At 33.9% G+C, this 25460-nt stretch overlaps 3 protein-coding genes across 3 annotated transcripts; 1 reads left to right on the top strand and 2 right to left on the bottom strand.

The window, feature by feature from the left end:
* Positions 1-1244: 1244 nt before the first annotated feature.
* On the bottom strand, positions 1245-7168 carry LOC104819532 (vacuolar-sorting receptor 3-like). Its single transcript, XM_010549647.2, has 12 exons — positions 6546-7168; positions 5261-5953; positions 5089-5177; positions 4914-4983; positions 3494-3577; positions 3103-3179; positions 2933-3014; positions 2524-2606; positions 2369-2435; positions 2144-2272; positions 1906-2015; positions 1245-1681 (listed from the first exon to the last, which is right to left on the bottom strand). The coding sequence occupies exons 1-12, from the start codon at positions 6868-6870 to the stop codon at positions 1583-1585; spliced, it is 1908 nt and encodes a 635-aa protein (XP_010547949.1). The 5' UTR covers positions 6871-7168; the 3' UTR covers positions 1245-1582.
* A 4548-nt stretch (positions 7169-11716) lies between these two features.
* Positions 11717-16103, bottom strand: LOC104819531 (vacuolar-sorting receptor 3). Its single transcript, XM_010549646.1, has 12 exons — positions 15532-16103; positions 14255-14947; positions 14083-14171; positions 13908-13977; positions 13756-13839; positions 13364-13440; positions 13194-13275; positions 12785-12867; positions 12630-12696; positions 12405-12533; positions 12167-12276; positions 11717-12002 (listed from the first exon to the last, which is right to left on the bottom strand). The coding sequence occupies exons 1-12, from the start codon at positions 15854-15856 to the stop codon at positions 11904-11906; spliced, it is 1908 nt and encodes a 635-aa protein (XP_010547948.1). The 5' UTR covers positions 15857-16103; the 3' UTR covers positions 11717-11903.
* A 6933-nt stretch (positions 16104-23036) lies between these two features.
* On the top strand, positions 23037-24844 carry LOC104819530 (putative Peroxidase 48). The gene is made up of 4 exons (XM_010549645.1): positions 23037-23435; positions 23685-23873; positions 23971-24136; positions 24222-24844. The coding sequence occupies exons 1-4, from the start codon at positions 23052-23054 to the stop codon at positions 24713-24715; spliced, it is 1233 nt and encodes a 410-aa protein (XP_010547947.1). The 5' UTR covers positions 23037-23051; the 3' UTR covers positions 24716-24844.
* Positions 24845-25460: the final 616 nt, after the last annotated feature.

Genomic DNA, 25460 nt, shown 5'->3' with positions numbered 1-25460 from the left:
AAAAAAGTAAAATATTCACTACAAGAATGTTCCCTTCTTAAATAATAACATTTGAGCCGAGTAGTTAAACCCATATTATCATATAATAACAAATTATAAAGCACTTATTACCGACAATTAGTTTAATTTTGTCATATGTTGGTCGAATTCTTAATTTCTTAAAAATATAAATTCTCATACAACAAAAATAAAAAACTTAGTAAATACAATACAATATATTCTCTCTATAATTTTCTAGAAAAACAAAATATATATGCTTTGTGTTACTATGTAATTATTGAATATTATAAATTCATATTGACTATCATATATATAATATATATCTATTGTTTATTTGTTCTCATTCTAAAAATTATTTATTAGGCAATGTATTCACAGATGAAATGTGCTTATTCTAATCAACTATATAAAGATTGCCATTACCCAAAAAAAAAACTATATAAAGATTGGACACAACACAATTCCACAAGGGCCATAGCCATATGCTATTATAAATACGAAGAGCATTATTTATTTGACCATTTTGCATAATGATTTAAATATTTGTAATAAAAACTATAGACAGAATTAAAAGAGTATATACCGTCGAGAAATAAATAAAATTAAAAGTGAAAGCCCTATGCCAGGAATAATTATTTTTAGACTATGTCTCCATACAGACAGCAAATACGTGTGTGTGGAGATATATATATATATATCCACACGACACAAGTTGGGGCACAACTGCATAACAAATTCTAATTTTCTTACCCATTCTTTGTGTCATTAATTTAATTTGGTTTGTTTCATTTTTCTAAGTCGTATAATTTGTAATCGTATTAAACTTTTTTAAAATTGTTGAATATATAAACTATGTCAAATATGATAGATGCCTAAATAATAGTGTGTTGGAAGCACAACAAAAATTTTAATTTGATTATCAATCACATCTATGGGATATAATGTGAAGTCATATTATTACTCCTCCGGTTGTATTTTTTTTTTGTAAATTTAAACATTACTTCCTACGATAAATCTTAATAATAGGATATAATCTATGGTATAGATTTTTCAAAGGTAAAATAAAATTATATATAAAATTAGTTTTAAAGGTTATGAAATATTTATTTCAATTCATTCAATTTACCCGATTACTATTAAAAATCGAAACTCACTTAACATATTCAAACTGTAAAATCGAAAACTTTGGACCAAATAATATCCAAATTGAGAGGAAAACAAAAAAAAAACAAAAAAAAAAGACATTGAAAAAATGAGACTGTACTTGTATTGTGCGGTTGCCAACAGTACCATGAGGTTTTGCCCTAATGGAAGTGTAAGTGTGTTATTAATAAAAGACCAAAAGACAGCAAACAAACACTACCCACATGCTAAAATTGAACACAACACCAAAGTATCATTCTAAATCTCTCTGTCACTGTTCCTGTTTCATTGCCAGATTACAAATTTTTTTTCTTTTCTTTTTTTTTATTACAAAATGCATCTCAAGGAGCTCTGAAAGTCTAAGGAAAAAGAACGTGGTCACCTTGAGTCATTTTGCGGCGGAATAAATAAGCGAAAGGCGGTAAGGCCTTCCCCTCTTTCAGGCACGGTCATCGTCCAAGTGGTTGTGGACCTCGGGCTGGCTGTCCAGCGGCATGTACTGCGCCATTATCGCTCTGATCTCTGAGTCCATGTATTGCTGCACACAACACAGAAGATAAATGTCTCAAAATCCAGTTCGGGACAAGAAACCGATCTTTGATGATGTTCAATCCTAGACTTATGCCTCAAATCCAGTTCAGGACAAGAAACTGATCTTTGAAGTTCATCCTAAACTTATGTTTAAGCTCCTCCAGAATAAGGAATAAAAAACTCGAAACTATCACACTTGAGAGCACAATGGCAGATGAAACGAGCTGTTACCCTCAATCTGTATTTATAAACAAGGTATGCTCCAGCAGCTGCAAGGCTCAGAGATAACAAGATGAGCCATACGGCCGCCCATGCTGATCTGACCTGCGAACCCGTCTTGCCTGATGGAATTTCAAACAAACAAAAAAGGCGGAAATTGTCGATTACCCGTTGTTATACACATGTATGTAATCTTCATGATCATCATGTTATGGCATTGAATGATAGAAACCTCGATAACGAAACTTACTGATGCAAGTGTCATGGTCCCTGATGTAGAGAAGGTCACCACTGCAACTGCACTCATAGCTTCCCCACGTGTTCTTGCAGCTACACTCTGGGCACTGACATGCTTTCTTCTCTTTGCACTCATCGATGTCTTTTCAAGGGAAAACGAGGGAAAACCAGATTACGTACTAGTAAAAATGGTATATACTGAAATACAGAATGCCAAAATAGAACCGCGGGGTCTGACCTTCACACTTGTTTACACCGTCTCCTTTAAATCCTGGAGGGCACTGACACTTAGCACTGTCCTTGCCCTGATCATGTGACAAATTCAAGAAAATAACCCTATGTTTCATTTTTGAAGTGAATATTTGAAAGGAGAGGTGTATGAAAAGCACTAACCACGCAAGCAGAGAACGCATGTCCATTTCGCTCTTCATGCCAACAACCTCCATTGTTGATAGTGCACTTTCCAGGTCCACTTGCTGCAATACAAACACCGGAGACAATATGAAATGCGACATCCAACGGCACGCAGGCATGACAGCAACATGGACATACCACTAAGTTCATCATATCTATGATATACCCAGATGACAAGGATGGAATTTGAGAGTTCAACCAAGTGTTCCAATGAAACTTTTGAACCAAAAGTAATTTGCAAATGATCAGGATTCTTGTAAATGATTCTTGTAAACGAATCACTCTTTCGGAGATTCAACTAGGACTTCCATCTCCTCAGGTAACGGTTAAAATATTAGGCTCTATGAAATAATTAGATTAATAAAACGATGTTAGACATCGGTCTTACCTTCACAGTGGCTGTAACCATCTCCTTTGAACTGTACACCATCCACAAGAGGACATTCGCATACTCTGCCACGGAAAGTATCCTGCACATAAAGCAGATTACAGTAGTACAAAAACACTTGCCTCGCAATATCACTATATATTTACCAAATAAAATGTGTCACTATATACCTTGCAAGCTGTTATATTGGCTGCCTTATCTCGCCAACAACCACCATTGTTATCTAAGCATTCGTTTGTCTCCATATCTGTCAAATGTAATAGAAGGCGAAAAGTTAACATACCATCTTCAACTGTTAGACACTAAAGGTTAAAATTTCACCTGTAAACTATTAGACACTAGTGGAAAACAGAATCACTAGTTAGTTTCCTCTCCAGCCATTTTCCTTGATGATTGACCAATTTCCATTCTAAATCAACATTCAATACTAGGCAACTCCACGGACCCAAAAGGCTTTAAGATTTTTAAAGCATTGAAATTCGATATAACCACCCTTACCTGCATATAGGTTAATAAAACATGCATCAACCTAAATAAATCAGAAATTACAGACCAACTTACCGGTACTCAAGCATATAGCTGGCTCAGTAGTCTCCTCAAAACCCGCACAGATGGCCTTGAGAACTGCGCTCCTGTCCAACTTACCTGCGACCAACTGTTATAAGGAAGAGAATCAATCTTAATATTGACAAGTTAAACTCCAAAGACAAACCTCGGTACTGTCTGTTGTTGACGACTAGGGTGGGCAATATGGTAACATCACCCCTTGAACCCTTGCCAACCTACATGAAGTGGCAAAGTTAAACATCCATACTTGAATTTCTCAAACTAAATAAGTTATAAGATGCAAGCAGAAAGATCCAGAGTAAAAGAGGCAAGACGTTTACTTGAGCATCTTGTTCCTGCTTCAGAACTGGATTGTCCGAGTCAGCATCAGGGTCACCAATACACTTGTCAATTTTCTTACCATCAAGTCCTGTAAAGACAGAAAAATACCCTTATTCGCTCAACAGAAGGGGTTTTCAGTTCTTTGATTTCAGACAATGAAGAAGAACAATTATTGATTTGGGAAAGAACGTGCCAATAATACTGTGTAATAAATATAAGTATTAGTGCGAATGTTTCTTTCTCTCTCATCGCAATATGTGTCGTTGTAATTTTCGTGACTTTTCAATGAATTATAACGTAATGTTTATTAATATCAGTTAACCCCATCACATTTCTCATTGAAATATATTTATGAATTTTCCACGTAACTGATGATTACCTTCTCTAACTATCTCTAAATAATAATTGCCAAATTGATTTTCTTTATCACTAATGAGCACCAAAATATGCATAATGATACGTTTTTTGTTTTCATTCGCCATTTTAAGTTTTTTAACTTTTTATTCTACTAAATATAATTAGATGTTAAAATCCTATCATTTTAATAATCATAATTAACATATAAATAAAGATAATTTGTTATATTTTTAAAATTATTATAACATATTGATTTTTACCAAACTAAATATCAAGTAGACAAATCTAATCTGAAATTACAATAGATTGAAATAAATTTACTGTTTTTATTATTTTTATATTCAATCTAAGTTTACAAATATACATAACTGTAATATAAAATATACTTTTTTTAATTTTTACATGGTTTTCTTATAGATACCGGTATTACGGTATCGTATAAATCTATAAGTGGAAGAAAGTGCACAAAAGAGACGGATATTATGGGATGAGTAGGCAACACTAACTTGTCTGAGCAGAGTCTCGTCGGTGGGGAGCCTTAGGTCATCCTTGGCGTTACCATTATCGGTCAGCAAGCTAAGTAGCTAACCTGCGAGTGGGTTAACAATTTGAAACCTGTTAAAAACAGTTCTATCACATTGCATTCTAAGTGTTTCGACATTGAAAAAAGCAGCGAAAGTTCATACAAATCCATCTTCCAATCTTAATATTGACAAGTTAAACTCCAAAGACAAACCTCGGTACTGTCTGTTGTTGACGACTAGGGTGGGCAATATGGTAACATCACCCCTTGAACCCTTGCCAACCTACATGAAGTGGCAAAGTTAAACATCCATACTTGAATTTCTCAAACTAAATAAGTTATAAGATGCAAGCAGAAAGATCCAGAGTAAAAGAGGCAAGACGTTTACTTGAGCATCTTGTTCCTGCTTCAGAACTGGATTGTCCGAGTCAGCATCAGGGTCACCAATACACTTGTCAATTTTCTTACCATCAAGTCCTGTAAAGACAGAAAAATACCCTTATTCGCTCAACAGAAGGGGTTTTCAGTTCTTTGATTTCAGACAATGAAGAAGAACCCACCAAGAGATTTGATAACAGAATCAGCACAATCCTTGTTGTATTTCTTTTCCTTCATGGGGCATCTGATCTGGAAATCAGTGACATATTCCCACCAAATCCAGGGTTTTCCACTTTCATTTGCCACCTTGTAAACACAGAGCTGCCTCAAGTTTTCCATAACCACATCTTTTCCATCGTAACCTGAGCTGAAATCTTGTTCCGGATCAGGAGCACAGTATCGTCCCTTGTTGATACACTGGGACTTGCACTGTCTGCTCAACGTGAAAGCCTGTGGACAATACCAAGTAATGTAATGAGGTGTGAACTGAGAGTAACCGCCTTTCTCGAGAATCTGGGCTGCACCCTTGAAATCCTTCACAAACTGCATCATCATGTCACATTTGACTCCACACTCATCATTGCTGTTGGTCCACAATTCATACTCCACACGGTCATCAGGGTGGGGAACAGCTTCTCTCCAGTCAAGATTAACATTGACCATATCGCCTCTGCTTATAGCCTTCTTCATTTTTTCCCCGAAGCTTTTCGTGACAAGAGCAGAAGGTATTGTTATGTTCTCAATGTATTTGGCAGACGAAACATCTTCTTCCGGTGTATCCATTGTAATCAAAGGTTCGTCAACATTGTCTGCAACAAGCACAGCTGAAGCACCGGCTTTTTGTGCATTCCACACCTTCAAAGCAAAAAAGCAATCTACAATACAAAAACAATTGCTCGTTACATTAAGCAACACCTTTCGCTTATACAGAATAACCTAAAAGAAGACGACGTTTGGATCTCAACACCACAGGCGCAACAGCTAATCAATAACATAGATGATGCTAAGACAAGTAAAACAGGAAACAAAATCCAGGCAGCAACCCGCGTTTAGGAGGGGAGAGAAGATATAATAAGAATGGCAACACCTCCCAAAAAGACCAAACTGACTAACGATACCTAAAATCTCTAAACTGGACACATGCGATGTTCCCCAAAAGACTATGACACTTTTCTCCTCGAACAACAAAGACAGGATAGATCATAAAGTTTAACCCCTTACATCGGATCTCAAGATCTAGATGAACACAAAACCCGAGTCAATCAATGATAAACCCAATTCTTACTCAATAAGAAGAATTGGCCGGAAACCCCCAAAAGGGTATACAGAAAATGAGCTATCGAGCCACAAATTACACCGGAAAACCCGGACTTTAATACGTTCAAATCCAAGTAGACCTAACTACAAACCCTAGCCAAGCAAAACGAACAACGGATCAATCTAAAATACGGAAAAAAAGGATTATACCTCCACGATCGAGCAGTAAGAAGGTAGGCAGAGCGCCGGGCTGAGACTTGAAAGAAATCGAGAAATCGCTGAATTCTTTGCAAGCCTTCTGATTCTCCTTAGGGTAAACAACAGTCCCCGCCATGCTTCCTCCGTACTGAGGGACCCCGAAGTTGCCAATGGCGCTGTCGTGGGTTCCTTTGATACTCTCCGGTGAAGTAACCGACAAGCTGTTCTTCTCCACCACGAATCTCGCGTCGCAAATCGGTGACGTCAGGAAGCAGAGGAGCAGCCAAGGGAGAAGACCCATGAGCTGCTTTTGCTTCTGCTCCTGATGGTGCTTCATAGCCGAGATCTCCGCCGCGATAAACCAATTAGGAAAGGAAATGGTGAAGAAGGGTCGTTACTTTCTTGGGAAAAACGATCAGGGAGAAGGAGATTGGTGGAATCGGCGCATGCGCGAGGCTATGATTGAAAAACTCTTCCTTGTATATGTGTAACGTCTTCAAGGGTTCGAGGGAAAAAGGAGGAAAAAATTTTCGGGTGTTTCTCGAGAAACGAAGAGAAAATCGGGGTTTTTTTCACTTGCTGGTCTGGTGGGGAAGACGAGGGATTTCTGAAGTCAGGGTCAATCAAAATGGTGGATTGGTATCGTACAAGTACAAGTGAGAGAAACGAAAACATTGGAAAATGCTGCTTCCGATTTTCCATCCACCAAAAAAAAAAAGAATATGTTTCTTAAAATCTTAATGATTAATTTTGAAAATAAGAAGAAGATATCCTGATAACCTTTTAGGAATTACCAGAAATAGGGAAATACAAATATTTCCATGGTATAGTGGTCGTTTTGTAATAAGTTAATATAAATACACTTTTATTTTTGTAGGTAATATATACATATATATATATACGGGTTAATATAAACTATATATATTACACAATAAAGTGAAAAAAAAAATGAATTGCTTTAAATTAGCAAAACTTTTACCAAAAAAGTATTATGAATAAATTGTTATTCTGTGGTATAATGATCGTTTTGTAATTAGTGATATGTTAAATGCAAATAGAATCTGTGTGATTAGAGGAAAAATCATAGTATCTTTAAAAGTAATTATTTACAGACATTTTAAACTAAAAAACTTTACACGATTGTGACATATTTTGTTGGAATATATTACTTATTAAAGGTAATGATAAAAATGTAAGAAATTATCTATCCACACTTAGATTTAGAATTTAAAAAAAAAATTAGGATCATCAATTCTTAGAATCATTAATAAGCAAATATATTACTTATTTTTTGACGTAAAAAACAATAATAAAGATTTACTACCAACCATATGCTAAGTTAATTATTTTTTGTGTTTTACATTTATTCCCATATTTAGATAGGAGATAACCTATTTAAATTAAAAAAATTATAAAATCTACTAAAAATTCAAGCATTTAAGTCTTACATTAATGTACGTATCTATGTGGGGTACCTCTTTTGTGCATTAGTGATGCTTTTAATTACAATGAATTATTAAATTATTAAATCAACACTTGTGGGTAAAAAAAAAAACACAAACGCAACGTAGCAAATATTCAACTTAGAACGTTGCGTGCATCTCATTATTGCACATCTTCTATCTTATCTCTTTGATATAACACGACTCAACAAGATATAATAAAATCCAGATAATTTTTTACTATATATAAATTATTAAAATTAAATTAATCAGAGTTAAATAAATATAAAATCGCAATAAACGAATAAAAACATACATCTTTTTAAAAAATCGCAGTTTTAAAGCAAATCGTATCTATCAAATCAAAAGATAAAACCCAATTCGTGTATGCTTTTATAAAACAATGTTACAATAAATATTTAAACCAAGATCAAACTCAAACTATAAATTTACACCCCTAAATACCCCTTTTCGTGCACGAGATCCAACCAAAATCTTGAGAACCGTACCAATATATGTATCGAAGTTATTGTTAATTATTTAAATCAATTTTATAAAAATTTATACTAATTATATATATATATATATATTTGAAATGGACTTGTTATTACAAAATTAACCGGTACTAATCTCGTGGTGGTCCTCGAGGAGATACAGAAAGATTCCACCGTTGTTTTAAATGAGATTCACGTGTTTTCCCAACCAAAATTTGGACAAATAATATTACTACACGTCATCATTATGACGAAGATTAGATCTATTGGCTGATTTCTCATTTCTCTAAGCCACATATTCATATAAATTATTACTATTTTGTTTATCGCATCTTGGACCTTCCATCATATTTCATAATAGTCCATTAAGTCCAATAAAAGCCCAGTGACTAAAAAATGTTTGTAATTGTTGGCTTTGGTTGCCATTGAGACTTATAAAAAAATCTTAAACTATTACATTTAAAAAAAAATAAACTTACAAGAATTATAAACTTTTGTATTTGTATAAACAGCTCTAAACTGTTATACTTAAAAAAAATTTATCTTTTAAAATCATTCTAAAAATATGATATCCCGAACTACGATGAGGGTTGAGAGTGTTCCACTTTGCTTTGACACGATCAAAGAGTGACTTCTGAATACTATTAAGGTAAAAAGATAAGGAATGAATTGAACGCACCCGAATGAGAGAGATCCAAGAACTATATAGGAACAAGATTATATGGTTTGAGATAACATAAAAGGATTAGTTGGATTACTCATAGCAACAAGGTGCACCTACCTTTTCGGTTGATTATCCCGAGAGAACACCAAAATTAAGTGTGCTGACTCTTGAGCAATTTTAGGATAGGTGACTATTGGAAAATGTCTCGATATACGTGCAAGTGAGGACAAAACGCGCTAGAAGGTCTAGTATTGTTGTGTGAGGGAAGGTTCGACATTTCGTAGCGGCCGCAGGTCGTTACAGATGGTATCAGAACCGATACTCTCCCAGTACGGTGTAGTTCGAGGACAAACCAGGGGAAGCTGGTGAACATGTGATATCCCGAGCTACGATGAGGGTTGTGAGTATTCGCTGGTGCGATGACAGGAGCGGCTCCCCGAGTACCACTAAAGCCAAAGGGATACAAGGATGAATCGAACGCACCCGAATAAGAGAGATCCGAAGGCTTTATAGGAATGAGACTATATGGTTTGAGATAACATAAAATAATTAGTTGGATCACTCAAAGCAACAAGGTACAACTACCTTTTCGGTTGACTATCCCGAGAGAATTCCAAAATTAAACGTGCTGACTCTTGAGAAATTTCAAGATGGATGATCTACTGAAAAATATCGCGGTATGCGTGCAAGTGAGGACAAAACACGTTGAAAGATCTCGTATTATTGTGTGAGGGTAATTTCGATATTTCGTAGCGGTTGCGCTTCGTTACACTAAAAATAATTCATTTTTATTTTTCTATGTATTTTAAATGAATAATGGTAGAATATATAGTTAATAGTTTGTTATAAAGACAAGTTTTTGTATTGTCATCATCGTGAAACGGTGGAGAGTGTTTTGTATGGAAATCTGTAGTATTGAAAATAAAATATTTTAATTAAATATTAATCCTTTCTTGTATCATATTAAAAAGGAATAATAATAACAAGTTGTAATCTTTTTCACTTTATATATATTGTGTATTTACAATCTTTATTTGTGGGATGGAAAATTGATTTCTTTTTATAATATCTTACTCATATCTTCAAATATATATCATATAATTAAGTCAATCAATCATTTAATTACAAAAAATATAAAAGAATATTTTAAATAAAATATAAAAATTATATAAATATTTTAAATAAACTATAAAAATTATATATAGAAAATAAAAACTTGGCTGAGTTTATTAATTTTTTGATGATTTAATTCTGTTAGTGTTTTAATTTTTCTAATAGTTATATCACTTATTTGTTTTCAAAAGAAAATAAAAATGAATTATTATAACATTCAACAATTATATCAAGTTAACTAATAAAATAATATAAATTATATCACATATTTGTTTTAAAAAAAAGAAAAATTAATTATTATAACATTCAACAATTATATCAAGTTAACTAATAAAATAATATAAAATAACTTACTCTTTGACAACCTCCAATTTTTACTTCGCAACAATTTCTCAAGTTGAATGGTCGGAGTTTTTCAAATACTTCTTAATGACACAATTGTTCATTTAATACATTTTTATTTGATATTTCCAAAGCTCTTTGTACTACACATGTAACAATCCTCTTTGTGTAGGACAATGAAATATCAATGCAAGTAGTGAATGAATCTTGTGAAGCATCATGTGGTTATCTAGCAAAGTGGTGCTCCAACATAACTGCAGTCTGGGATAGAACCCTATGAATTTAGATAAAAACACTAAAAATTTCGACAAAATAGAGATTTACTGATAAAATGTGTTTGTGTATAATGTTTTGTATTTTAGTTTTGTTTGAAACTATTTTTCATCTATGATAAAAGAGTTATTTATAACATAAGAAGAGTATCTGAAAAGTGTTTCAAAAGTATTAGATGTCAATATTATTTTGAAACAAATGTGAAAAGTCATTTTAAGCAATGATATTAAAAACCCTTTATACTATAAAAAAAATATGTACAAAAGTGATATGTATCTTATTTACTATTGTTTGAAAGTGTAATGAAAATTCGATTATGGAACGTCTAATTTTATCGAAACTATTTACCAATTGTGAAGTCTGAATATGATCATCTATAGAGTAGAGGTAGTCATTCTTCCAACGGTACAAATTTGATGATAGACATCATTTTATGAGTTTTACGCAGTTGAATACTATACATTGAATTTGATTCGAAGAATCAATCGAATATATACGAACGAATTGAATTTGATTCTATAGAAAATATCATTAATATTATGAGTTAGATAATAAATTAATTATTGTTTAATTTATTAATTGGGTTTGATGGGTGATGGGTTTAGTTGGGTTTGTTGGTTAGGTCGATCCATTTAAATTTTAGTGTATTTTTATTGGGTTAAACCCAACCCAAAAAATTATAAAGCAAACCCACTTGCATGGATTCCATGAGTTTGCAAAAAATGAGATTGTGCTTGTATTGTAATCACCTCTCTGGTGTGGTTGCTAACAGTACCATGAGTTTTTGCCCTAATGGAAGTGTAGGTGTATTATTAATAAAAAAGACCAAAAGACAACAAACAAACAAACAAACACTACCCACAACACCAAAGCCATTCTAAAATCTCTCAACCCCTGTTCCTGTCTCATGCCAGATTACAATCTTTTTTCTTTTCAAAATGCATCTCAAGGAGCTCCCAAAGTGTAAAAAAAAGAACGTGGTCACCTTGAGCCATTTTGCGGCGGAGTAAATAAGCGAAAGGCCGTAAGGCATTCCGCCCTTTCAGGCGCGTTCATCGTCCAAGTGGTTGTGGACCTCGGGCTGGCTGTCCAGCGGCATGTACTGCGCCATTATCGCTCTGATCTCCGAGTCCATGTATTGCTGCACACAACACAGAAGATGAATATGTCACAAACTCCACTCCAGTTCGGGACAAGAAACTGATCTTTGATCCTAGACTTATGTTTAAGCTCCTCCAGAATAAGGTCTAAAAACCCGAAACTATCACACTTGAGAGCACAATGGCAGATGAAACGTGCTATTACCCTCAATCTGTATTTATAAACAAGGTATGCTCCAGCAGCTGCAAGGCTCAGAGATAACAAGATGAGCCATACGGCCGCCCATGCTGATCTGACCTGCGAACCCGTCTTGCCTGATGGAATTTCAAACAAACAAAAAAGGCGGAAATTGTCGATTACCCGTTGTTATACACATGTATGTAATCTTCATGATCATCATGTTATGGCATTGAATGATAGAAACCTCGATAACGAAACTCACTGATGCAAGTGTCATGGTCCCTGATGTAGAGAAGGTCACCACTGCAACTGCACTCATAGCTTCCCCATGTGTTCTTGCAGCTACACTCTGGGCACTGACATGCTTTCTTCTCTTTGCACTCATCAATGTCTTTTCAAGGGAAAACGAGGGAAAACCCGATTACATACTAGTAAAAATGGTATATACTGAAATACAGAATGCCAAAATAGAACCGCGGGGTCTGACCTTCACATTTGTTTACACCGTCTCCTTTAAATCCTGGAGGGCACTGACACTTAGCACTGTCCTTGCCCTGATCATGTGACAAATTCAAGAAAAAAACCCTATGTTTCATTTTTGAAGTGAATATTTGAAAGGAGAGGTGTATGAAAAGCACTAACCACGCAAGCAGAGAATGCATGTCCGTTTCGCTCTTCATGCCAACAACCTCCATTGTTGATAGTGCACTTTCCAGGTCCACTTGCTGCAATACAAACACCGGAGACAATATGAAATGTGACATCCAACCGCACGCAGGCATGAAAGCAACATGGACAAACCACTAAGTTCATCATATCTATGATATACCCAGATGACAAGGATGGAATTTGAGAGTTCAACCAAGTGATCCAATGAAACTTTTGAACCAAAAGTAATTTGCAAATGATCAGGATTCTTGTAAATGATTCTTGTAAACGAATCACTCTTTCGGAGATTCAACTAGGACTTCCATATCCTCAGGTAACGATTAAAATATTAGGCTCTATGAAATAATTAGATTAATCAAACGATGTTAGACATCGGTCTTACCTTCACAGTGGCTGTAACCATCTCCTTTGAACTGTACACCATCCACAAGAGGACATTCGCATACTCTGCCACGGAAAGTATCCTGCACATAAAGCAGATTACAGTATTACAAAAACACTTGCCTAGCAATATCACTATATATTTACCAAATAAAATATGTCACTATATACCTTGCAAGCTGTTATATTGGCTGCCTTACCTCGCCAACAACCACCATTGTTATCTAAGCATTCGTTTGTCTCCATATCTGTCAAAATGTAATAGAAGGTGCAAAGTTAACATACCATCTTCAACTGTTAGACACTAATGGTTAAAATTTCACCTGTGAACTATTAGACACTAGTGGAAAACAGAATCACTAGTTAGTTTCCTCTCCAGCCATTTTCCTTGATGATTGACTAGTTTCCATTCTAAATCAACATTCAATACTAGGCAACTCCAAGGACCCAAAAGGCTTTACGATTTTTAAAGCATTGAAATTGGATATAACCAACCTTACTAGCATATAGGTTAATAAAACATGCATCAACCTAAATAAATCAGAACTTACGGACCAACTTACCAGTACTCAAGCATATAGCTGGCTCAGTAGTCTCCTCAAAACCCGCACAGATGGCCTTGAGAACAGCGCTCCTGTCCAACTTACCTGCGACCAAACTGTTATAAGGAAGAGAAACAATCTTAATATTGACAAGTTAAACTCCAAAGACAAACCTCGGTACTGTCTGTTGTTGACGACTAGGGTGGGCAATATGGTGACATCACCCCTTGAACCCTTGCCAACCTACATGAAGTGGCAAAGTTAAATATCCATACTTGAATTTCTCAAACTAAATAAGTTATAGGATGCAAGCAGAAAGATCCAGAGTAAAAGAGGCAAGATGTTTACTTGAGCATCTTGTTCCTGCTTCAGAATTGGATTGTCCGAGTCAGCATCAGGGTCACCAATACACTTGTCAATTTTCTTACCATCAAGTCCTGTAAAGACAGAAAAATACCCTTATTAACTCAACAGAAGGGGATTTCGGTTCATTGATTTCAGACAATGAAGAAGAGCCCACCAAGAGATTTGATAACAGAATCAGCACAATCCTTGTTGTATTTCTTTTCCTTCATGGGGCATCTGATCTGGAAATCAGTGACATAGTCCCACCAAATCCAGGGTTTTCCACTTTCATTTGCCACCTTGTAAACACAGAGCTGCCTCAAGTTTTCCATAACCACATCTTTTCCATCGTAACCTGAGCTGAAATCTTGTTCCGGATCAGGAGCACAGTATCGTCCCTTGTTGATACACTGGGACTTGCACTGTCTGCTCAACGTGAAAGCCTGCGGACAATACCAAGTAATGTAATGAGGTGTGAACTGAGAGTAACCGCCTTTCTCGAGAATCTGGGCTGCACCCTTGAAATCCTTCACAAACTGCATCATCATGTCACATTTGACTCCACACTCATCATTGCTATTGGTCCACAATTCATACTCCACACGGTCATCAGGGTGGGGAACAGCTTCTCTCCAGTCAAGATTAACATTGACCATATCGCCTCCGCTTATAGCCTTCTTCATTTTTTCCCCGAAGCTTTTCGTGACAAGAGCAGAAGGTATTGTTATGTTCTCAATGTATTTGGCAGACGAAACATCTTCTTCCGGTGTATCCATTGTAATCAAAGGTTCGTCAACATTGTCTGCAACAAGCACAGCTGAAGCACCCGCCTTTTGTGCATTCCACACCTTCAAAGCAAAAAAGCAATCTACGATACAAAAACAATTGCTCGTTACATTAAGCAACACCTTTCGCTTATACAGAATAATCTAAAAGAAGACGACGTTGGATCTCAACACCACAGGCGCAACAGCCAATCGATAACATAAATATACAAAGAGGAAATAAAATCCAGACAACAAAAACTCCATAGAAGTATTTAGGAGGGGAGAGAAAGTATAATAAGAATGGCAACACCTCCCCAAAAGACCAAACTAACCAAACCTAAAATCTCTAAACCAGACACTGCCACGTTCGCCAAAAGATTATAGCATTTTTCTCGTCGAACAACAAAGACAGGATAGATCATAAAGTTTTAACCCCTTACATCGTGATCTTAAGATCTAGATGAACACAAAACCCGATTCAATCAAACATAAACCCAATTCTTACTCAACAAGAAGAATTGGCCGGAAACCCCCAAAAGGGGTTACAGAAAATGAGTTATCGAGCCACAAATTACACCGGAAAACCCGGAATTTAATACTTTCAAATCCAAATAGACCTAACTACAAACCCTAGTCAAGCAAAACAAACAACGGATCAATCTAAATACGGAAAAAAGGGTTATACCTCCACGATCGAGCAGTAAGAAGGTAGGCAGAGCACCGGGCTGAGACTTGAACGAAATCGAGAAATCGCTGAATTCTTTGCAAGCCTTGTGATTCTCCTTAGGGTAAACAACAGTCCCCGCCATGCTTCCTCCGTACTGAGGGACCCCGAAGTTGCCAATGGCGCTGTCGTGAGTTCCTTTGATACTCTCCGGCGAAGTAACCGACAAGCTGTTCTTCTCCACCACGAATCTCGCGTCGCAAATCGGAGAAGTCAGGAGGCAGAGGAGCAGCCAAGGGAGAAGACCCATGAGCTGCTTTTGCTTCTGCTCCTGATGGTGCTTCATCGCCGAGATCTCCGCCGCGATAAACCAATTAGGAAAGGAAATGGTGAAGAAGGGTCGTTACTTTCTCGGGAAAAACGATCAGGGAGAAGGAGATTGGTGGAATCGGCGAATGCGCGAGGCTATGATTGAAAAACTCTTCCTTGTATATGTGCAACGTCTTCGAGGGTCCTAGGAAAAAGGAAGAAAAATTTTCCGGGTGTTTCTCGAGAAACGAAGAGAAAATCGGGGTTTTTCACTTGCTGGTCTAGTGGGGAAGACGATATTTTGTTGAAATATATTACTTATTAAAGGTAATGATAAAAATGTAAGAAATTATCTATCTACATTTAGATTTAGAATTTAAAAAACAATATTAGGATCATCAATTCTTAGAATCTATCTATATATATATAAAATTAGATTTAAAGAGATTTGTTAAAAAACTAATTAACTACATATAAATTTTTTAGATTATTAACATATTGTCACTATGTAATATGATTAATGAGATCTTAATAAAAAAAATGGGTTTAAAGAGATTTGGTGAACCCACCTAAATATCCACCTCATCATTTATGTGTTATTTTTTAGGCATTTAAAAACTAATTAACTACATAGAAATTGAATATTTTAGATAATTATAAACATATTGTCATTATGTAATATCTTAGTAAATATTTTACGTGGAATAAAAAACCTATTAAAAAAATTATTAAAACTCATGTAATATTAAAAGGATAATATTTAAAAAATCATGTTATAGTTATGTATATTGTAAATTTAGGTTAAATATAAAAATTAATAAAATAGTGAACAGAATTTAAAATAAGTAATATATATAATTTATTAAAAACTTAAAATTGAATTAAAATAATCAAATCTAATTATAAATTTTATAAATGATATTAACTATAAATTAAATAAAAAATGTTACGTTCAATTGAAAAGTCATGAGAGTTAATTGTTCGTTTTAATTATTAGTTCATATTATGTTATATTAACAATTATTATTGTGAATAGTAATGATAATATTAACAATAATACGTTAATAGGAAAGAGTTTACAAACCATCTTCGAATAATATTTTTATAGCGGTGACGTTGTCGGAGTCAACGTAATCCTTGACCTTGAAGAGGACGATGTGCTCGATGATCTGAGGGGTCGAAGAAGAAGACATGACGACAACGAGAGAGATGGAGCGTTGGCAAGGGAGGCAGAGAAGAGATGTGGAGTGTTTGGTTGCCGAAAAAGTAAGGGAAAATGCGGAGAAAAATTGAGGATGAGTTCTCGTACAGAGTATTGTTTATCGTTGTTGTCATCGGATTTGCTCTCGAAACTAACCGTATAATGTTGCTCAGCATCACCGTTGGGTTTTAGGTCAAGTAAATTTCATCATAAGTATCTTTTATGATCATTATTTTCAATTCAAAATGTTAAAGAAACCTTTGTTTTCAGAACTATATATGGACAGTTTTTTGAGAAGAGCCCAGCAAGAATCAATGGTCCGATGATGGCAGTCAGATACAAAGGCGATGAGAGAATCAAGAAGGATCTTTTGGCTCATCAATAGAAAATACAAGATCGGATTGAACGGTGTCGAGATCAAAGTTTTCAGTCTAGATCCGATAATAACCTCGAATGATCGTCAGAAAAACTTCTCACTTTCAGAATGTTAACATGGTACAAGGTAAGGAATTTAACAACTATATCTATATCCATCGATATCCATATCCATCGAGTCACGGGTTGAATATTTGAATACTCCGTTGATCGAGTCCGAAACTCAAAATTTCATATTGCCTTTACATACCCAATTACACTAAAAGAGCACAAGTTCATCTTATATTTCTTCAAAAACATGCATACAAACAATGTTCAATATCTTTTTGAATGTAATCCAGTGGTTGTGGACCTTCAGAGACTCAGAAAAAATGAGATCTTGATCAATGGTAAGAGCATTGGATGATGTTGGTCAAGTTTCAAAGCTTCAGACGATGGTTGTAGCGAGGTATGTGATTACTGTGGCCCTTACATCAACAACAAATGTTCATTCAAATGTGTAATACCCTTTTGTAGGTACCATATTCCACGATAATTCCTCAACGAGAACGACGAAAATGTTCTCTCGCTCCTCGAAGAAATGGGTGGAGATCCGACAATAGCAAGCTTCAAGACGATCAGGTTCAGATTGTCCAAAGGCTGATGAGAATAACATGGTTAAGCTTTCTTGCAATGGCAAGAATATTTCAGATGTTAAGTTCGTCAATTTCGGTAATCAGACGTAAAAGTGTGGACCATTTACCAGAGGAACATGCAAAGGAGATAAGGATGCTCTGAAACTTGTCATCAAGGAATGTGTTGGAAAGATGACGTGTCAACTCGAAGCCTCTTCCAAGATGTTTAGAGCTGCAGATTGTGGAGATTCGGCGAGGAGTTTTGTCCTTGATGTCGTATGATAGAGTTTTTACTTGATTATCTTTGTTTTCTTTTTTTTGGGGTTTTTTGTATTTTAAGATTGTAATAAATTAGGATGATAGAAGTAATGTTACGTTAATTAATTAAATTTGGCGATTTTCAAATGTGTTTGTTGTTGGAATTTTTTTCATGTGAGTTTGTGCAAATCTGTGATTAAGCCACTAATTAAGATAATTTTTATTGTTTTTCTATTCAAATGGGAAGAAATAAGATGAGGATTATGTAAAATTTGCTATAAAATAAGAAGGAATTATGATGAATTAAAATCGATTGAATAAAATTTGATGCTCGCACATATTTAATTATACATCGAAAAAATATATAATTATGTGTCGTTTTTAAATTTACACGTCACGATTCTTGAGTTATCATCATTAAAACCAATTCGAATATTATGGGTAAAAATTGAACCAAATTTGAAAGCAAATTATTTAAAATTGATTCGACTTAATTTTTATTTAAAAAAATCACTCTCATGGGAGCAACAACAATAGAATTAATCATTACTTTGAAAAATCAATCTCAAAATATATAAAAGCTATCTTGATCTCTCTTTAAGATGTACAATTGTTTCAAGAGTGGTAATGTTTTTCCGTTTAATATTAGGTTTCTTAACGGATTGACCTGTCTTGCAAGTTCTTTGATTTGTGTTTAAGTTGAAATATACATAATTTTAAATTCTTTATAATTTTTATCTAAATAAATAGCAACAATATCGTAAACTTTAATAAAGATGTCTTGAGGTAAAATTACGTTCACAAATTGATAAATTGAATATCAGAAAAAATGTTATAAACAAACATTGTTATAAATAAAAAATTTATCGATGATAATCATTAATATCATATAAAATAGTATATTTCTAATATATTCATATTTAAAATAATATCAATTTTACATAAACTAAGTAACATTTTTAAAGAATCATGTGTTATCTACATAAATTTATATAGATGCACAATTGAAAATCATTAAAAATTTGAATATCAGGAATATAAATAAGTTTTAACACAATTGTTTACTATACTATTAAAAATATTATTTTTATTCATTTTTTATTTTATTATTTTTTAAAGATAGAAGAATAAAATATTTATTAATAAACATATTTTATTAATAAACATAGAAGAATACAACATGAATATCATGAATATAAACTAGTTCTCAACATTTATTAATAAAGATATTGAAAACAAATCGTTGATAAATATGTTCAACATATATATAAAAATAATTTTTTAATATAATAATATTATGATATTTTTATTCTTTCATTTCTTCATATATATATATATATAATGATTTACTAATATAATTTAACTTTATATGTGTATATATATCAAATTTTATTATATTTCTATCAATGATATTTTATAAAATCTATATATATATATATATAAGTTGGATTTAGATGATTGTGGTAATAATACATCATCATCCAACAAGATATATTCTAATTAAATATTACTCCTTTGTTGTATCATATTAAAAAAGAAGAAGAATAACAAGTTGCAAGCTTTATCACTTTATATATATTGTGTATTTAAAATCTTTATTTGTGATGGTGATAAATTGATTCCTCTTTAAAATAATTTACACATATTTTCAAATATATATTATCTTGATTAAGTCAATCAATCATTTAATATACAAAAATATAGAAAAATTCGAAACAATTTCTTGAGTTGAATGGTGGAAACTTTTCAAATACTTCTCATTGTCACAATTGCTCATTTAATATACTTTTATTTGATGTTTATAGAACTCTTTGTAGTGCACATGTAACAATCGATCTTTGTGTAGGATAGCAAAATACTAATGCCAAGTCGTGAATGAATCATGTGGAACATCGTGTGGTTGTCTAGCAATGTGATGCACCAACAGAATTGCAGATTGGAATAGAGCACTATGAATTTAGATTAAAAAAACACTATGAATTTCGACGAAATAGAGATTCTTACGGATAAAATGTGTTGGTATATAGTGTTTTGTTTGAAACTATTTTTCATCTATGATAGGAAAGTGTTTGGAAAGTATTTCAAAAGTATTAGATGTCAATATTATTTTGAAACAAATGTGAAAAGACATTTTAAACAATGATATTAAAGAGATCTTTATACCATGAAAAAAATGTGTAAAAAAAGTAATATGTATCATATTTACTATTGTTTGAAAGTGTAATGAGAATTCGATGAAACTATTTTCATGGAATGTCTAATTTTATCGAAACTATTTATCAATTGTGAAGTTTGATTGTGATCATCTATAGAATAGAGGTAGAGTCATCCTTCCATGCGGCACAAATTTAATGATAGACACTATTTTTTATGAGTTTTCTTCAGTTGAATACTATACATAACTGTTTAATGAACAAATTAACTTCAAAATGAAACCGCATTCCTTGTGTGAACAACCTTTACATAACCAACTTTAACACTTATTTTCTCTTAGAATAAGTAAAATCCAATATGTTAGTTAAAGGGTAAAGATAATATAATTAACTAATTTTTCGATCCGACTAAAATAGTAATTGTTGTAGTGGTACGATGAGACATTATTTTGCACAGGTTGGTCGTCACGTGTAGGTGTCAAGAGTACTCTTATCGACTTAAGATGCATCAGAAAAACAAGAGTAATTACATATTATATTTAGAACTTAACATTATTTTATTTTACTAATTCAAACCAAGATAAATATGACACTCTTTTTCTATTATTTTTTTATTAAATGTTTCACACAATTTTTATATACTAAACAAATGTTTCGTCTTAAACGTTAAAGTGTAACGAAAATAAAAATATTACAAAGTCATTTTAAACTTATGGTTTTGAGCCATTATAATTTTAAAATAAAACAATTGTTTATCTCTACATTATAATTTTAAATTAAAACAATTGTATTATCTCTACGCACATTAATTATACATCATCACACAAGAACTAAAATTCTCAACATAACAAAACAACGACCATGACAAATATTGTATTATTTGCGAGAGTTTATAACAAGATACACCAAATTAGGGAAATATAATATGTTCAATATGATAAAGAGAATTTATAACAAAACAAACCGACTATGTTTAAGAAGTATAAATATTAAATGTTGAAATATTAAAATTAAATCTAAATAGAATCCAAGTCTTAGTTCAATTCTTAAAGTATATATTTAAATCTATTTAGCAAGAAATGAAACAATAAAAGCAAAAAGGATTGTTTTGTAAATCTAGAGAATTAATCTAAAAATAGGTTTGAAAATTATAATTTTATATAATTCATAGATATATTTATACAAATTTTGTAAATATTTATTTTAAAAGAAATTAAATAATTTTCACGGAGTGATAATGTGATTAAAACGATGATCACACTAAGATTAGAAAAAATGTAAATTAAAAAATATAATAATATCAAAATTAGAATAATAATAATGAGATTGAAATGGCAGATAAAAAAACAAAAACAAATTGCCTAATATCAACTATTCCTCTCATTGCAATTTTAATCGTATAATTACAATCAATACATTGATTACATTGTAAAATTAATTAAAAAATCATGTAAATTTGGGGAAAGAAGAGAGAAATATTCACAATTTTCTCAATAAATTTTAATACTATTGAATTTATTTGTCTTGGAGAAGTCCGGAAATCTTAGAGGAATGTCATCAATATTTAAATAATGATAACATTGGAGGTTAAACTGTGTCTTCATTAGCATGAAAGTTAAATATATAATAAATAAATATTTGTTTCGTATGAAAATGTGGAAAAAAATTAGGACAAAAGGAAAATAATTTTATCTTATCGAAAAAGAATTTACAAGTATTTACCTTTGGTTCAAAAGCCCATTAGAGATAAAACAGAACCATTGTGATGATGGGTGGAGACAACCATTATGGACCTAATATACATTACCATTGGGCTCAATTAGCATGGATGAAAATTCCCATCTGCATTTCCACCATTTTGGATCTAAAGTTTAAATATTAAGGGTGAATTGATTGAATTTTTGGAGTTTTTAAAAATTAAAAACAAATTTTGACAATCAGAATATATAATTTTTTTAAAATTTGTAAAAAAATTTGTGAAAAAATCAAGTAAAAATAAAAATGTCGATTCTTTTTAATTTATAAGTATTTCAAAAACTGAAAACTAAAACTAAAAGTTGAAATCCAAAACCCAAAAATTAAAATTAAAAACTCAAAATAAAAACTACCATCATTTACTATTCATAACCACAATATAGTTTAATGTTTTTATAACATATAGTTTATGATTTTTATCATAAATTTCAAGGTAGATTTTTTACGCAATCGTGATATAATGTCTTTAATAAGATGATCCATTTTTCCTTTCCATTTTTGGTTTAAAAATTGTATTCATTGTCGTATTAGAAATTCTACTAAAAATAAAATTATATTTTCTATCTAAATTTTATGAAAATAATAACAAAGTGTAATCTTAAAAAACGTGCAAAACTTTTTTAGATTTATATATTCGTAAAAGCAAATTAATTAGAAGACCAGGGTTTGTACTATACTCCGGAAGCACTAGATTCCACCTTCTCTGGAGAGGAACGTACATAGCCGCATGGCATATAAAACCGTCTATTAACAATTTCAGTCGCAGGGCATTATCGTCATTTCCTCTACCTATTTCCCGCTTCTTTTCAGCCATTTCAGTACCCACTCCAAAGCTCCAAAGCTCAGAGAAGAAAATCACAATCAGAGAGAGAGAAGATGAGGTTCATCGGAGACTACAAGATCGCGTCTCTCACCTTTTTTATCATCGCTCTCAGCATCTACCTCGCGATCTACGGGGGCATCAACGTCGACCGTTGCATCGCCGGATTCCGCCGTTTCTTTGTCAAATCGCCGGATATTACCACGGCGAACAGATCTCACCGGCGATCATTCTCGCCGGAGGATGGGTTTCCAGGTTTTTACATGTCTATCTCTGAAGACCCCGATGATCGATCCTTCTCTCTCCAGTACGACTACTACAGAGAATCTTGCCCTTCTGCTGAGAGAATCATCCGTAGAGCCGTCGGGGAACTCCAGAATGCGAGACCCAGCGTTGCTCCGTCTCTGATTCGTCTTCTCTTCCACGATTGCTTCATCGAGGTCAAAGATGTCATGGCTTATTTCTTCTTCTCTCTGTCGTTCTCTGTTTTTTCTATTTTGGTTGGAAAATTTGCAGGATCTGGGGAATTTTTTTGTGTCGTAGAGGTGTTTGATTGTATTCCTGCTTCATGCTTGTCTATGGATTAATTTTAAGTTTGATTTGGAAATTTCCGAGTTTCTGATCATAACAATCTGTTCTTCATGCTTGTCTATCGATTAAATTAGTATGGTTCCAAAATTTCTGGGCAGGGATGTGATGCATCGATCCTTCTAGACCCAGATGAAAGTTTTGATTCCGAGAAAGATTCACCTCCGAACCAGTCTTTGAAAGGTTTCGATGTCATCGACACGATCAAGGAGGAGTTAGAGGACGTGTGCCCTGGAATCGTTTCCTGCTCGGATCTTCTTGCGCTGGCCGCTAGAGAATCTGTCCTTCTGGTAAGGCCTATGGCTGGCTATATTCATTGAACTGATACGCAAAATGTACGTGTATGTTTCGCCTCTGTGACGTTAACGGCTGTCTTCGAACTTTCAGATGGGTGGGCCGTTTTATCCGCTGTACACTGGCAGGAAAGACAGTCTGGTGGCATTCGGGGAGATGGCAACTTACGATATTCCTTCGCCACAAGCCGATCTTTCTGAAATTCTTGCGAATTTCGCATCAAGAGGGTTCGATGCGAGAGAAACTGTCAGTCTCTTAGGTATATCTCTCATCTTTGCTTGTCGGTGTCAAGTCTTGTGAAAAAAGAGTAGATTGATGATGATCTTGATTGTTGATAATGGCAGGAGCACACAGCATTGGCATCACTCACTGCCAATTCTTCGAGAATCGGCTCTACAACTTCTCAGGAACCGGAAAGCCAGATCCTTCACTCGATCCAGTGCTTCTACAAGAGCTGAAAACCAAATGCCAGCCCGAAAACCCATCACCGGCTCCGTTGCCATCGCCTTACACGGCTTCAGCACCTTCCTACCCCAAGAACACGACGGATCAAGATCAAATCATCTCGATGACGTTTGGGGATGACAGTGCAGGTGGCAGCTTCGGAACCCGCTACTTCAGAAGGCTGCTTAGGAACAGAGGTCTGCTCTTTGCAGATCAGCAGCTGACGGCGAGGGAAGAAACCGCGATATGGGTGAAGGCATATGCTTCGGCTCCGTTGTTGTTTAGACGTGATTTCGCAATCTCCATGATGAGGCTCTCGAACCTCCATGTCTTGACTGGTCCTTTGGGTCAAGTGAGAAGAAACTGTTCAAAGGTTGCTCCTGTCTTTGCATGATGATGATGGGTGAAGGGGTATGTTGCAACTCGTGATCATTATGAGATTTTGTATTTGTTTGATGCCTTAAGACGAACTTGTTGAATGATTTGAGTTCAAGGTTCAATTTCTTCATGTCATGTTCCTTAACCAATTTGTTCAGAGACTTGTTCAAAGGTTTTAGGAGTTTTTATAAGAATTAACCGAGTCGAAGTCTACTGCCGTACGATAATAAAGATTTTTTTCATTTTCTTTTTTATAAAATCAACGGAAAATCCAAAGAAATTGCACACATTTATTAAAAATATTAAAATATTTAATAAATAAATAAACCAAATAGCCAAATGTGTGATAAAATACACTAACTCGCAAAAATTGGTGACAATGTCCTACACACATCCTAACATCATAAAAATGTGAAAGAAATATAAACATATTAAGCCATATAGTCACCATATTGTTACCGAGAATATCGGACATATATATTATCATGTATATCTTGTGTATATCTCTTTCCTTTCCTCTGCTTGATTCGTCCGAGATTCTCTAGGTCTTGGGTTGTTTTCGAGTTGTATAAGTATAGTGGTTCCTGATCAATACAACACACAGATTTCTCCAAGCTCATACCTTGTTATGGTATCAGAGCCCGACAATTTTTAGTTCATCTCGATTTTGTTACTCCTCCTCCGATGGCGACTACACACGACAACACTGCTGCGACTGATTCGGCGATGTCTTCCGCCGCGAAGAACTCGATCTCTGGGAC

Source organism: Tarenaya hassleriana, unplaced genomic scaffold (assembly GCF_000463585.1).
Source record: "Tarenaya hassleriana unplaced genomic scaffold, ASM46358v1 Cleome3, whole genome shotgun sequence".
In the NCBI taxonomy this organism is placed as follows: domain Eukaryota; kingdom Viridiplantae; phylum Streptophyta; class Magnoliopsida; order Brassicales; family Cleomaceae; genus Tarenaya; species Tarenaya hassleriana.
The sequence above is the reverse complement of the archived record's forward strand: the minus strand, read 5'-3'. Positions and strand labels throughout refer to the sequence as shown.

Coding starts and splice junctions, on each gene's coding strand:
- LOC104819532 (XM_010549647.2), bottom strand. CDS start 6,870: ATGAAGCACCATCAGGAGCAGAAGCAAAAGCAGCTCATGGGTCTTCTC. Junction 5,954..6,545: donor CTTACTGCTCGATCGTGGAG/GTATAATCCTTT, acceptor TTTGTATTGTAG/ATTGCTTTTTTGCTTTGAAG. Junction 2,436..2,523: donor ATGCGTTCTCTGCTTGCGTG/GTTAGTGCTTTT, acceptor TCACATGATCAG/GGCAAGGACAGTGCTAAGTG.
- LOC104819531 (XM_010549646.1), bottom strand. CDS start 15,856: ATGAAGCACCATCAGGAGCAGAAGCAAAAGCAGCTCATGGGTCTTCTC. Junction 13,978..14,082: donor AGCAGGAACAAGATGCTCAA/GTAAACATCTTG, acceptor CACTTCATGTAG/GTTGGCAAGGGTTCAAGGGG. Junction 12,534..12,629: donor CGGTGTAAACAAATGTGAAG/GTCAGACCCCGC, acceptor TCCCTTGAAAAG/ACATTGATGAGTGCAAAGAG.
- LOC104819530 (XM_010549645.1), top strand. CDS start 23,052: ATGAGGTTCATCGGAGACTACAAGATCGCGTCTCTCACCTTTTTTATC. Junction 23,436..23,684: donor TCCACGATTGCTTCATCGAG/GTCAAAGATGTC, acceptor ATTTCTGGGCAG/GGATGTGATGCATCGATCCT. Junction 24,137..24,221: donor AGAAACTGTCAGTCTCTTAG/GTATATCTCTCA, acceptor TGATAATGGCAG/GAGCACACAGCATTGGCATC.